This window comes from Megascapheus bottae, chromosome 15 (genome assembly GCF_031878675.1).
Source record: "Megascapheus bottae isolate mThoBot1 chromosome 15, mThoBot2.hap1, whole genome shotgun sequence".
Lineage (NCBI taxonomy): Eukaryota > Metazoa > Chordata > Mammalia > Rodentia > Geomyidae > Megascapheus > Megascapheus bottae.
The window spans coordinates 31,012,600-31,025,399 of record NC_143523.1 but is presented as its reverse complement, the minus strand read 5'-3'; the positions used below and the strand labels follow the sequence as shown (position 1 = coordinate 31,025,399).

General features: G+C 37.7%; 1 protein-coding gene across 1 annotated transcript in view; it reads left to right on the top strand.

Annotated features, from left to right (window-relative positions):
- Positions 1-12,800, top strand: part of Pten (phosphatase and tensin homolog) — a 73,861-nt gene that overhangs the window by 34,307 nt on the left and 26,754 nt on the right. The window contains exons 4-6 of the mRNA XM_090345529.1: positions 2,876-2,920; positions 9,310-9,353; positions 12,466-12,704. Coding sequence (XP_090201655.1) covers positions 2,876-2,920; positions 9,310-9,353; positions 12,466-12,704 — 328 coding nt within the window. The remainder of the gene's footprint in view (positions 1-2,875; positions 2,921-9,309; positions 9,354-12,465; positions 12,705-12,800) is intronic.

The following is a 12,800-nucleotide window of genomic DNA, read 5'->3' as shown; positions in this document are numbered from 1 at the left end:
GGCAAGCACTCTACCACTAGGCCAAACTCCCGGCCCCTAATGAGTACATTTCTTTCTTCTTCTTTTTTTTTTTTTTGTTTTGTTTTGTTTTGTTTTGTTTTGTTGGTTGTTGGGCTTTGACTTGGGGCCTGGATGTTGTCCCTGAGCTCTTCAGTTCAAGGCTACCACTCTGCTCCTGGGCATGGACATTGTCCTTGAGCTCTTCAGCTCAAGGTTATCTACCGCCTTACCCTTTGAGCCACAGCACCATTTCTGCTTTTCTAGAGGTTAATTGGAGATAAGAGTCTCATGTTCTTTAGTGCCTGGGCTGGCTTTGAACTGTGATCCTCAGATCTTAGCCTCCTGAGTAGCTAGGACAATTGGCATGGGCCACTGCCCCTGGTGAGTACAGTTGTTTTTTTTTTTTTGGCTATGGTGTTGGTTTTGGCTTTTGCCAAGTAATTTCATTGGGGAAAAAGTAATATGTTATGATTTGGCTTATAGTTTTATTTTGTTTCTTTTTTCTAGAACCAGAGTTTGAACTTAGGGCTTTGGGTTTGCTCAGTTTGTTTTCTTGGTTGGTTCTTTACCTCAGGAGTCATGCCTCCAGTCCAGTTTTCTGCTGGTTATTGCAGAGATGGACTTGTGGACTTTTTGGCCTTGGGCTGGCTTTGAATTGCCTGAGTAGCTAGGATTACAGACGTCGGCCACATGTTCCCGGCCTACTACTACTGTTGACATACTGAATTAAAGAATTAGAATTTTCTGTCAAAGACGATGAAAGTAAAAGAGAATCTAGGAATCCTGCATTCCTACCTCCTCCCCCATTTCTAGCATTACACGGCTGTCCAATTTGCAAATTCTAATTTCTTTATTGTTATTTCTACTCAGTCTGTGCTTTTTTTAATGTTCCTTCTGTGCGACTATTTTATATTCATTTGTAGATATTCTTTCCACTTTGGCCATCATATATGTACCTTTAAAATCTTGAGCTCTATAAGTATAGCCTTTGCAGTTTGGTTGGTCTCAGAAAATTTTTCTTCTTTTGTGTTTTTAAAACTAGAATCATTTGTAACTTATAGAATTTTTAGTTGTTAATCCTCTGTAGTCTTTCCTTATAGATTGAATTAGGAATTCACAGGCTATTATTTAAATGGAATCTGTTTTACTGATCCATATCATATCTAACTATGCCAGTATTTCCTTCCTGGTCTGATGTGAACTCTAAAATTAAATGAACACTTTCTCCCTGTTTCCTGACATTTCCACTCAAACTTGTTTCTCATTCTTCACTGGAAATATGTCCAGAGTTGTAGTTTCCTTCTTTATTAATGTATGATAAAAGAATATTAACCAAGTATATTAAGAATTTATTAGGCAACTGCTTGTAGTTAAAAATTGCAAAGGCTTTAATTTTTGCTACATTTTTTCTCTTCCAGTATTATGTTCTTTTAAAAAATTATATCTATTTATGCTGACTTAAGAGGCAAGTGTATTGTGGCATATTGGTTGATTTGATTTACTATGTTAATTTTAATTCACTCACAAATAATGCCCCTAATTCTGGAAATGTCATCATGTTTGAGTACATTTGATACCTTAACAATTTTATCTTTCTGCAAGCATTTTGATCTGTTCTGTTCTGTATTAACTGCTTTCTCTCGGCTTACTGTCCGGTAGTCTGCTATACCATCATTCTAGATTCTCTTTTCTCTCCCATTGGATTCCTCAGTTCCTGCAGTGTGTTATTATTTTCTATTCTTATTTTGACAGAGCATGTCTTTTAATAACTTCCTGAGAAAATATATGGGAAACAAAGTTACTTTGCTTATTTTAGAATGCCTTAATTATATATTAATATTTGATTTATAATCTGTCTTGGAATAAGCTGGAAATGCTTCTGCCAGGTAGAATGTTTTTGTGTTTTTTATGCTAGTATTATTTAAAAGAGCAATGCCATTTGATGCCATATTCTTTTTTTTAACCTTACCTCTTTACAAACAGATTTTGTTCTTTTTTTTTTTTTTTTTTTGCCGGTCCTGGGCTTGAGCTCAGGGCCTGAGCACTGTCCTTGGACTTTCTCAAGGCTAGAGCTCTACCACTTGAGCCTCAGCACCGCTTCCGGCTTTTTTCTATGTATGTGGTACCATGGAATCGAACCCGGGTCTTCGTGTATGCTAGGCAAGCACTTTAACCACTAGGCCAAACTCCAGGCTCCAGATTTTATTCTTTAGCTTTATATTCTAAGCTTTCTCTTACTTCACATAATTAAAGATTAAATTTACATAAAAATTTTTCGAATAGTGCTTCCCATGTAGTGTTTTGAAAGTCTTGAGAAAGGAATTTACAGTTATAATTCCTTGACTTACTACTATGTACCTTGGGAAAATCATATAATCTCTTTAAAACCCATTTCCCTCCACTACAAATGTGAAATGTAGAATACCAGTTGCTATTCGTATCTTTCAAGCGTCTTTATTTTTAGTTTAAAAAAAAAGACTAAATTCCCAGGGTTATTTTTAAGAATACCTAATTGCTGTGATTGTCTTAAATTTGTACAACTAGGTGAACTTGAATTTACTGCTAATGCTCCCTCTTCAAGAAATTATAAAAAGGCTGAATATATGAATATAGAAAATTTGAAAATAATAAATAAGAAAAGCTCTTCAGATTGTATAAATTTGTATAATGTAATAATTGTTTAAGAATGCTATAGTATGAACATTAGTTTAAACCCGTGGAGGGAATATTTGTTTGGGCTGGTTATTACTACTTTTTAACTTACTACATTAGAGACTAAGAAAAGTCTGTTTTCTGGCTCTTCAGTAATATTTAATGTAGTTTCACATATTAGCTTTTTTTTTTTTTTAATGGCAGCTTTTTGTTTTGTTTTAAGGTTTTTGGATTCCAAGCATAAAAACCATTACAAGATATACAATCTGTAAGTATGTTTTCTTATTTTTATGCTTGTAAATAAATTCTAAAATGATAAGTGAAAATTATTTCCTTATTAGAAATAAAGCTATAGTTAATAGAATGGTATTCTAAAACAATTGAAGAAGTTTGGTTGAGAGCATAGTTAGATCATTTAGAAATGTAGTGATGAGGTAAAACAATGTTGGCACAGATTTGTGTTACTTGATCTGCATTAAATGACTTGGCATCTAGCCCATCTTTGAGCCCATAACCATGTGGTAATTTGAAATATAATCCACAGAAGAGCTTCTGTCAAAACATTAGTGATGTCTTCCATGAAATCATGCTTGAGTGGATATAAGTTTTGTCTATTTTATGCATGTTGGTTAGTGGATTGGAATGTCCTTCACTGTACAGAGCTGAAATAAGAACCTAATACTATTGAACTTGATAACTTTTAATTCTGGACTGAATTTTAAGGATTGAACACTTGATGAAGCTTTATCTTAAACCCCATGCTTTTACTTTTGCTGTATCTGTGTGACTTTGGGAGGAGATTGATAAGAAGGGTAAATAAGAAAATTCTTAAACATTTTTTATTATGTCTTTTAAAATGTATTTTTTAATTGTAATTAATAGAAGGGTTACATTATATTCGCCAGATGGAAGGTGCATTACTTCACAAACATTGCTGCCCTTTCTCATGTTTTTGTCATTATTTCACTTCCACCAACCCCTCCCCTCATCTTGTTTTCCCCCTTCCCTATTCTGTTTCAAATAAACAAACATATATACAACATATCAGATAACAAGCTTGCTTTTGCTTTCTCTCTCCCTTTCTCTCTTTATTTCTTTTTTGAACTCTGGGCCTGGGTATTATCCCTGAGCTCTTCAGCTCAAGGCTACTGCCCTACCCTTTGAGCCACAGTGCCACTTCAGGTTTTTCTGGTGATTATTTGGAGATAAGGGACTTACGGACTCTTTAGTGCCCGGGCTGGCTTTGAACTGTGATCCTCAGACTGCAGCCTCCTGAGTAGCTAGGATTATAGGCAGGAGCCACTGCACCCGGCTAATTTTGTCATTATTTCTTCCCCAATTATAGACTATTTTCTAGACATTTTAAAATGCGCTGTTTTTCTACCTGGCCTTTATTTTTCTGAATTGGTATCTATAATCTATAAATTACATAAGAAGGTGTTTATTTTCACTCCACAGAAAGTTTTATATAAAGATACACACACACATACACACACATACATGTACATATTAGGGTTGAGGACAGTGCTCAAATGGTAGAGTGCCTGCTTAGCAAGCCCAAGCCAAAGGCCTTGGGTTTCACATTTCTGTACTACCAAAGAAAGCTATCAGTACTAATTCATTGTTAAAATTTTTCTATGGAGATTATCAAATGAAGAATAAGATTCTTTTCTGCCTCCAGCAAAAATGATGAAAAGATTTGTCATTAGCACCTAATTGCTTTGCGGAATTTAAAAATATCTTTAATGGTATTTCTGTTTAGTTAACATCTTAATGTTGAGTATGTAGTAGACACCAACATGGTTACTTTTAGTGAGTTGCCATTGAATTTTTCAGAGTCACAAAGGTATAAATACTCACTTGTGTTCACCACAGGACAGATATTGTACACTCACTTAACTTCTCTAGAAAGGGGAGGAAGATGTCCAGTCCTCACATGGTTTCTAGTCAAGATGGAAGTTGGAGAAAGTATTACAGAAGTAACTATTATGTAGAAGAGGGAAAAGGCAGTGACAAGAAAACAGTAGAAGTAGCAATGTATAGGTAGGTTTTATAAAAGGAAAGCAATTATTGGCAAATACTTTATATTGGGTAGATTGTGATGTGTGTGAGTGTTGTTGGGGGAGTTGTAGTGGTAAAAGGTCCTTGAGTTTAGGTGATCTCAGTTTGTAAATAAGATATTCATTTAGGTGGTTTTTATTTCTTGATTAGCCTGTCTTAAATCAAGCCTTATTGCTGACATCATTTGTGTTCTTTGGAGAACAATAAAAACCACAAAGCTTTGGGATTTTTGAATAACTAGATGTAGAAAATGAATGAAAATGAAACAAGGACTGTCAAAAGCTGGAGTCATTAAGTGAATCACTTCAGGTTTATACTCTTAGGGATATAGAATTTAGTGGGTCCCACTTGAGAAGACATTAGGGACAAATTCTGCCTTTGTAAAAATTTTATTCCAGTTTAACATATCTAAAGAGAGCAAAGGAAATTCTTTTCATTCCTGTATATAGTGGTTTCCTGCTGTTTTAGAGTTATGATCCTCAGATATCAGCCTCTTGAGTAGCTAGGATTACATTTGTGATCCACCAGTACCTGGCCAGATTGCTTTATTTTGCGTTATAATGTGAAATTTACTTTATTTCTGGTCTCATTAGATAGAGAAACAGTGGGTTGCAGATCATTAAATACATTCACTTTTTATTGGAATTGGTCTTTGAAACTCTAAAGTAGGAGAACTGTACAGATGTTTTCAAGGTTTCTAAATATATAGTACCTTATTCAAAACTTTCAAGTCATTTTTGTTTTAATCTGCAGAATTTTTTCATTTTTCAAAAGGGAAACATGGAAGCACATACTTGTTTTATATAAACAACCAGTAGGATTTTAAACTGTACCTAGAATGAAATATTTGGTTTTATTTATTTATTTATTTGGTCATTGATGGGGCTTGAACTCTGGGCCTGGGAGCTGTCCCTGAGCTCTTCAGCTCAAGGCTACTGTCCTACCCCTGGGCCTGGGCATTGTCCCTGAGCGCTCAAGGCTACTGCCCTACCCCTTGAGCCACAGTGCCACTTCTGGTTTTCTAGTGGTTAATTGGAGATAAGCGTCTCATGGTCTTTAGTGTCCAGGATAGGTTTGATCCGTGATCCTCAGATCTCATACTCCTGAGTAGCTGCGATTACTGGTGTGAGGAACGGTGCCTGGCTAGTGTTTTTTTTTTTTTTTTTTTTGCCAGTCCTAGGCTTGAGCTCAGGGCCTGAGCACTGTCCTTGGACTTTCTCAAGGCAAGAGCTCTACCACTTGAGCCTTACCATCACTTCCAGCTTTTTTCTATGTATGTGGTACCGAGGAATTGAACCCTGGCCTTCGTGCATGCTAGGCAAGTACTCTACCACTAGGCCAAACTCCCGGCCCCTAGTGTTTGGTTTTATATACTGTGTGTGTGTGCGTGTGTGTGTGTGTGTGTCTACATTGAGGACATACATTTTTTCCATAGTTTTATGCCGGGGCTTACCGGCAGCGAATTGGGGTTCCTGAAATAGGGGGTAGGGACTGGAAAAAATAGAAGAGAGACAAACACATTGGGTCCGGGAAGTCTGCAGCCCACGTAAAAACTGCAGCCTCGTTTATTTTCAACTCCAGGCTTATATCCCTTCTTGAAACCAGGGAACTTCCAGGTGTTACATTCATATGGTAAATCTCAGGTCATTTAAACAGAATAAGGCCAGAAAACAGTAAGACAATAAAGCAATTGTCTGATGCAAATCAAGGTACAGTTTGATTCCATTCTGGCTCCCAACAGTTTTAGACCAGGTTCTGCTAAAATTGATACTACCAAGAACTTAAGAGATGTTTTGGGGATGTTGGAATTTCAGATTAAGGATTTGTGTCCTTTGGCTTATTTTAAAGTGCTCATTTGCTCTCTATTTCTGTCTCTTTCTCTGTTTCTGTTTCTCTTTGTCTGTCTTTCATTTGGTTCAGGGCCAGGGCACTGTCCCTGAGTTTCGTTTTGCTCAAGGCTTATGCTCTACCACAGCTCAACTTCTGGAGTTAATAGGAGATAAGGGTCTCATGGACTTTGCTTCCTGAGTTGACTTTAAACCACCATCCTTTGATTTCAGTCTCCTGAGTAGTTAGGATGTTAGGATTATAGGTGTGAGCCACTGGGACCTGGCTAAATGCTTATTTTCAATATTTTCGTTTCTTTCCTACCCCAATCTCCCTTCCCCCAGTTAGTAGGGTTTGGATTCAGGGCCTTAACAGTAACCCCAGTATATAATATACTTGCTGAGTCTGGAGCTGTACCAGTTGACCCATGCTCCCAGCTTTTTTTTTTTTTTTGCCAGTCCTGGGGCTTGAACTCAGGGCTTGAGCACTTGAGCTTTCTCAAGGCTAGAGCCCTACCACTTGAGTCACAGCACCACTTCTGGCCTTTTCTATTTATGTGGTACTGAGGAATCAAACCCAGGTCTTCGTGCATGCTAGGCAAGCACTCAACCACTAGACCAAACTCCCAGCCCTGTTCCCAGCTTTTTTGCTTAAGTTTTTTTTTTTTTTTTTGGTGGGTCATGGGGTTTGAACTCAGCCTGAGCGTGCTGTCCCTGAGCCCTTCAGCTCAAGGCTATCCCTGAACCAAACCCCACTCCCCGTTTTCTAGACGTTAATTGGAAATAAGAGTCTCAGGTCCTTTTGTGCCCAGGCTGGCTTTGAACCTTGATCCTCAGATCCTCCTGAGTAACTAGGATTACAGGCATGAGCCACCACACTGGTTGCTTAAGTTTTTTAGGTAGAGTCTTAACATTTTTACCCATGACTAGACTCAGACCTTTTACCTGTGTCTCCTAGTATCTGCAGTTATCTGCACATACTACCATGCAGTGATTGTTGGTTGAGATATTGTCAACTTTTGTTGTTGTTGTTGTTGGTCATGGGACTTGAACTTTGGGCGTGGGTGGTGTCCCCGAATTCTTCAGCTCAAGGTTACCACCCTTCAACTTTAGCCACAATGCCACTTAAAGTTTTCTGGTGGTTAATTGGAGATAAGAGTCTTATGGACTTCATTTTTAGCGCCCAGGCTGGCTTTGAATCCTGATCCTCAGATCTCAGCCTCCTGAATAGCTAAGATTACAGGCGTGAGCCACCACACCCAACTTATTCTCAACTTTTTGTAGGGCTGGCCTTTGTACCACGATCCTGCTCATCTTTGCCCTCAGATAGTTAAGATGGCAGTTGTGTACCGCTTATACTTGGCCTAATCATCAACAGTTTTAAATTATCTTTGTAGCTGATAGTGTTACAAAGATTGAACTGACCATCATGATCTTTTTAAGCCCGATTAGTGTTTTTGTTTTTGGCCAGTCCTGGGCTTGAGCTCAGAGCCTGAGCATTGTCCTTGGACTTTCTCAGGACCAGAGCTCTACCACTTGAGCCTCAGCATCAATTCTGAGTTTTTTCCATGTATATGGTACTGAGGAATCAAACCTGGGTCTTTGTGTATGCTAGGCAAGCATTTTACCACTAGGCCAAACTCCTGGCCCCTATTAATGTTTTTGCATATGGTTTTTATGAATAAGCTAGTGCATCATAACAAAAGCGTCCCTATTTATATGCTTTAATCTATCAAAATTTTATTCTTTATTGGTTTTATGTATTCTTGTATTCAGTTTTTAATTAAAATGAAACATCTGAGAGATAATTGAAAAGGATGGGTTTGGGCTTATCTAAAGAGAAGAAAGGCCTAATTCAAAAAAAATTTAGTATGTGGACTGGGAGCATAGATCCATGTTTTAAGTTTTTGCCTTGTATGAGTGAGGCCTTGAGTTCAGTCTAAAGTTTAAAAAAATTTTTTTTTAATTAAAGCGAGAAGTAGAGCTGTGGCTCAAGTGGTAAAGCATGCGCACGTGCACAACACACACACACACATACATAAATAGCAAATCTTATATTCTAATGGAATTAATATTTTTGAATTACTCTTTCTGTTTACTTTGTAGTTCTACTTTAGCATATTTTTAAGTAATGTTTTGAGATTTATATATGCGTATCAGTGAAGTAAAGATAGAAGATAATATTAAGCTAAAGACAATATTAAAACTAGTCAGAAGGTTTAAAATAAAGGTGTAAAATAAAGAAATACATCCTGAAAACACAGAAAATTTCCATAGAGAAAGCTTGGAGATAGTGATGCAGATCAATTTGTAGTTCTATATTAGTGTGGTCACAAATTTTTTAAGAAAATATACAAACGAATGCCATACATTTAACCTTTTAAATATAATTAATTTCCTTGATTAGAAGAAATGAGGACAATAATTCCATAATTCACAAATTCTTGGGATTAAATGAAATAATAATTATAAAAAATTTAGCACAGGGACCCGGAGTTTGACCTAGTGATATGGTGCTTTTCTACCATACATGAGGACCTGGGTTCGATTTCTTGGTACCACATACATAAAAAAGCTACAAGTGGTGCTGTGGCTCAAGTGGTAGCCTTGAGGAAAGCCCAAGGACAGTGCTCAGGCCCTGAGTTCAGTCCTTAGGACTGGCATACACACACAAAAATTTAGCACAATGCTGAGCATTGTAGAAAGATTGGTTAATGTTATGTTCTCCCAAGACCTATGGTAACTTTTAAACATTTAAACTTTTTTCTAGATGTGCTGAAAGACATTATGACACCGCCAAATTTAACTGCAGAGGTATGTATAAATATACTATAAGATACTGTAGAGCTTAAAATTAGTAGATTGTCTTTTATTAAATAATAGTAATGAATTATCTAGATTGAATAATATAAATATCTTAATGATACTTCTATAGTTTTTAAAAGTTTGTCACACTTTTAGAATAAGTAATAAACATGTGGCAGTGTCAAGAAAACTAAGAATTAGGAAAATGGGTTAAGAATTAGTGTAAACACAATATCAGAAACAGCAGAACTATTTCACTGTTCTCTGTACTGAGAAATAACTTAAAAGATTGGAAAGGATAACGATACATACATTAAGAAGCCTAATAGGTGGATTCATTTATATAGTCTGCTTTAGATGGATTCTGCTCCATGTACAGGTAAATTCTGTCTCAACCCATAAAATCTTTCACTTAAATTTGGCAGATGCTGCCGTGATAGTTGAAGAGAGAAATTGATACTGATTGATATGTTTGCAATTGATTTCTCTCTAAAATGAACTTTCAGACAAATGGTTCAGAATTCTGAAGCACTAATGACTGATCTTTTTTTTCATATAGTTTTTGTTGTAATTAATAGAAGGGTTGCATTATATTCACCAGATAGAGGGTGCATTAATTCACATACATTGATACCCTTTCTCATGTCTTGATCCCCATTCCCCCCCACACCCCTCATCTTGTTTTTCCCCCTTCCCTATCCAATTTCAAATAACCACATACATCAGATAACAAAGTGAAATACTGTAACAATGTGAGATAACCAAGGGACAGCAAAAGAGATGAGAGATAACATAGTGCATTAAAGGACAACAATCACTCATTATATGGTTTTTGTTTCTATATCCTAGAGGTCCTTTTATTTAGCGTCATACTGTATGGCTTTATATATCTAGGTTTTGCTTTATTGCAAATCTCTGCTAGGAGAGCCCAAGGTTTCTACTGATTATGACAAGTGAGGGAAACCATTGAGCCTATTTTTTTTTTTTTGTGGGTTGTGGGGCTTGAACTCTGGGCCTGGATGCTGTCCCTGAGCTCTTCAACTTAAAGCTACTGTTCTGCCCCCTGAGCCAAGCCCCACTTCCTGTTTTCTAGAGGCTAATTGGAGATAAGAATCTCATCAACTTTTGTGCCCAGGCTGACTTTGAACCACGATCCTCAGATCTCAGCCTCCTGAGTAGCTAAGATTACAGGGGTGAGCTACTACGCCCAGCTCATGACTGATCTTACTCAGTATATTTCACTAGAATTTTTCTTTTCTTTTTTCTTTTTCTTTCTTTTTTTTTTTTTTGCCAGTCCTGGGCTTGAGCTCAGAGCGCTGTCCTTGGACTTTCTCAAGGCTAGAACTCTACCACTTGATTCTCAGCACCACTTCCCGCTTTTTCTATATATGTGGTACCAAGGAATCGAACCTGGGTCTTCGTGCGTGCTAGGCAAGCACTTTAACCACTAGGCCAAACTCCCAGCCTCTTTTCTTTTTTTTTTTCTTTCTTTTTTTTTGCTTGTCCTGGGCTTGTGCTCAGGGCCCTGAGCACTGTTCTTGGACTTTCTCAAGGTCAGAGCTCTACCACTTGAGCCTCAGCACCACTTGAGGCTTTTTTCTATGTATGTGGTACTGAGGAATTGAACCTGAGTCTTCGTGCATGGTAGGCAAGCACTCTACCACTAGGCCAAATTCCAGACCCTGAAACAAGTTTTATGACAATGCAGTAATTAATTACTGCTCTTTTCATTAGAAAACACATTTAGAAGCTGGGTACTGTTGGCTTTTGCTTATATGCTTATATTCTTAGCTTTGATATCAGTCCAGGCAAGAAAGTCTGTGAGACTCTGATCTCCAGTTAACCACCAAAGAACTAGAATTGGAATTCTGGTTCAAGTGGTAGAACACTAGCCTTGAGGACAAAAGTAAAGATAGTGGCCAGGCCCCTAGTTCAAGACCCACTCTTGGTACCAAAAAAGTGTATTTAGGTCCTTCACAAGAGGTGCATGTGATATTTCATTTTGGATTTAGCTATATGTTTGATGTGCTACCTTGTATGAAGTAAGATACTCCATGTCTAATGGATCCATTCGTAGGAATTTTCTGTTTTCTTCTAAAATTAGAAGTTTAGTGAACAAGTTGAATCGCAGCTTAGGAGGATCATGGTTCAAGGTCATTGTGGGTATACACGTAAGAACCCTTTCTAGTCCATAATCAAGTTGTGATGGCATGATCCTGAGGCCTAGTTACTTGAGAGGCCAGTATTGAGAGAATTCAGGTTCCAGCTAGCCTGGGCCAGGACAGTTCACAAGACCTCATGTACCCAGAATGAATCAGAATGGTATGAGCCCCTGTCATGCCATAGCAGGAATCAAAAAAGGAAAGATTGCACTCTAGAAAGCAGAAAGCAAGACTCTATATCAAAAGCAACCCGTGCAGGGCTAGGAATGTGGCTTAGTGGGCAGGAAAGTCCATGAGACTCTTACCTGCAGCTAACTACCAAAAACTCAGACGTGTAGTTGTAGCCCAAATGATAAAGCAAATAGGATGAAAAAGCTCAGGGATGGCATCGAGGCCCTGAGTTCTAGTCCCAGTACTGTCACACGCACATATACATAAATAAATAAGTAAATGGTTAAGTTCTTTTTCTATGAAAGTCATTTTTATAATTTTTTTTGGGGGGAGGGGTGGATCATGGGGCTTGAACTGGGACTGAGCACTGTCCCTGAGCTCTTCAGCTCAAGGCTACCACCCTACCTTTGAGCCAAGCCCCACTTCCCATTTTCTGGAGGTTAATTGGAGAATAGAGTCTCGGGTCCTTTTGTGCCTGGGCTGGCTTTGAATCTTGATGCTTAGATCTCAGCCTCCTGAGTAGTAGGATTATAGGTGTGAACCTGTCAAGTAATAAGTACTTCTTGGTCAGGGTCACCTCTTTTTTTGTTCTTTCCCATTTTCCCCTCCCATCTCTACTCTCAAGTTACATAGTTCAGTTTTTACATAATTCACTGACAGGCTTTATATAATTGTACATTTTCTAAACAGTTAAGTTTATTTTCACCATTTCTAAAGTTAACATCCTTTCACTGAAGAGTTGAAGAGAATGTTTTTTCCCTTACTCTAAGGTTATCTTTTTACTACAGTTGCACAATATCCTTTTGAAGACCATAACCCACCACAGCTAGAACTCATCAAACCCTTTTGTGAAGATCTTGACCAATGGCTAAGTGAAGATGACAATCATGTTGCAGCAATTCACTGTAAAGCTGGAAAGGGACGGACTGGTGTAATGATTTGTGCATATTTATTGCATCGGGGCAAATTTTTAAAGGCACAAGAGGCCCTAGATTTCTATGGGGAAGTAAGGACCAGAGATAAAAAGGTAAGCTATATTTGATGTTTTTCTTTTTCACTCCTGGAGCCAAAAAAGTTACTGAAACAGATTTCTCTTTCTTCAGATTTATTGAGGTATAATTGA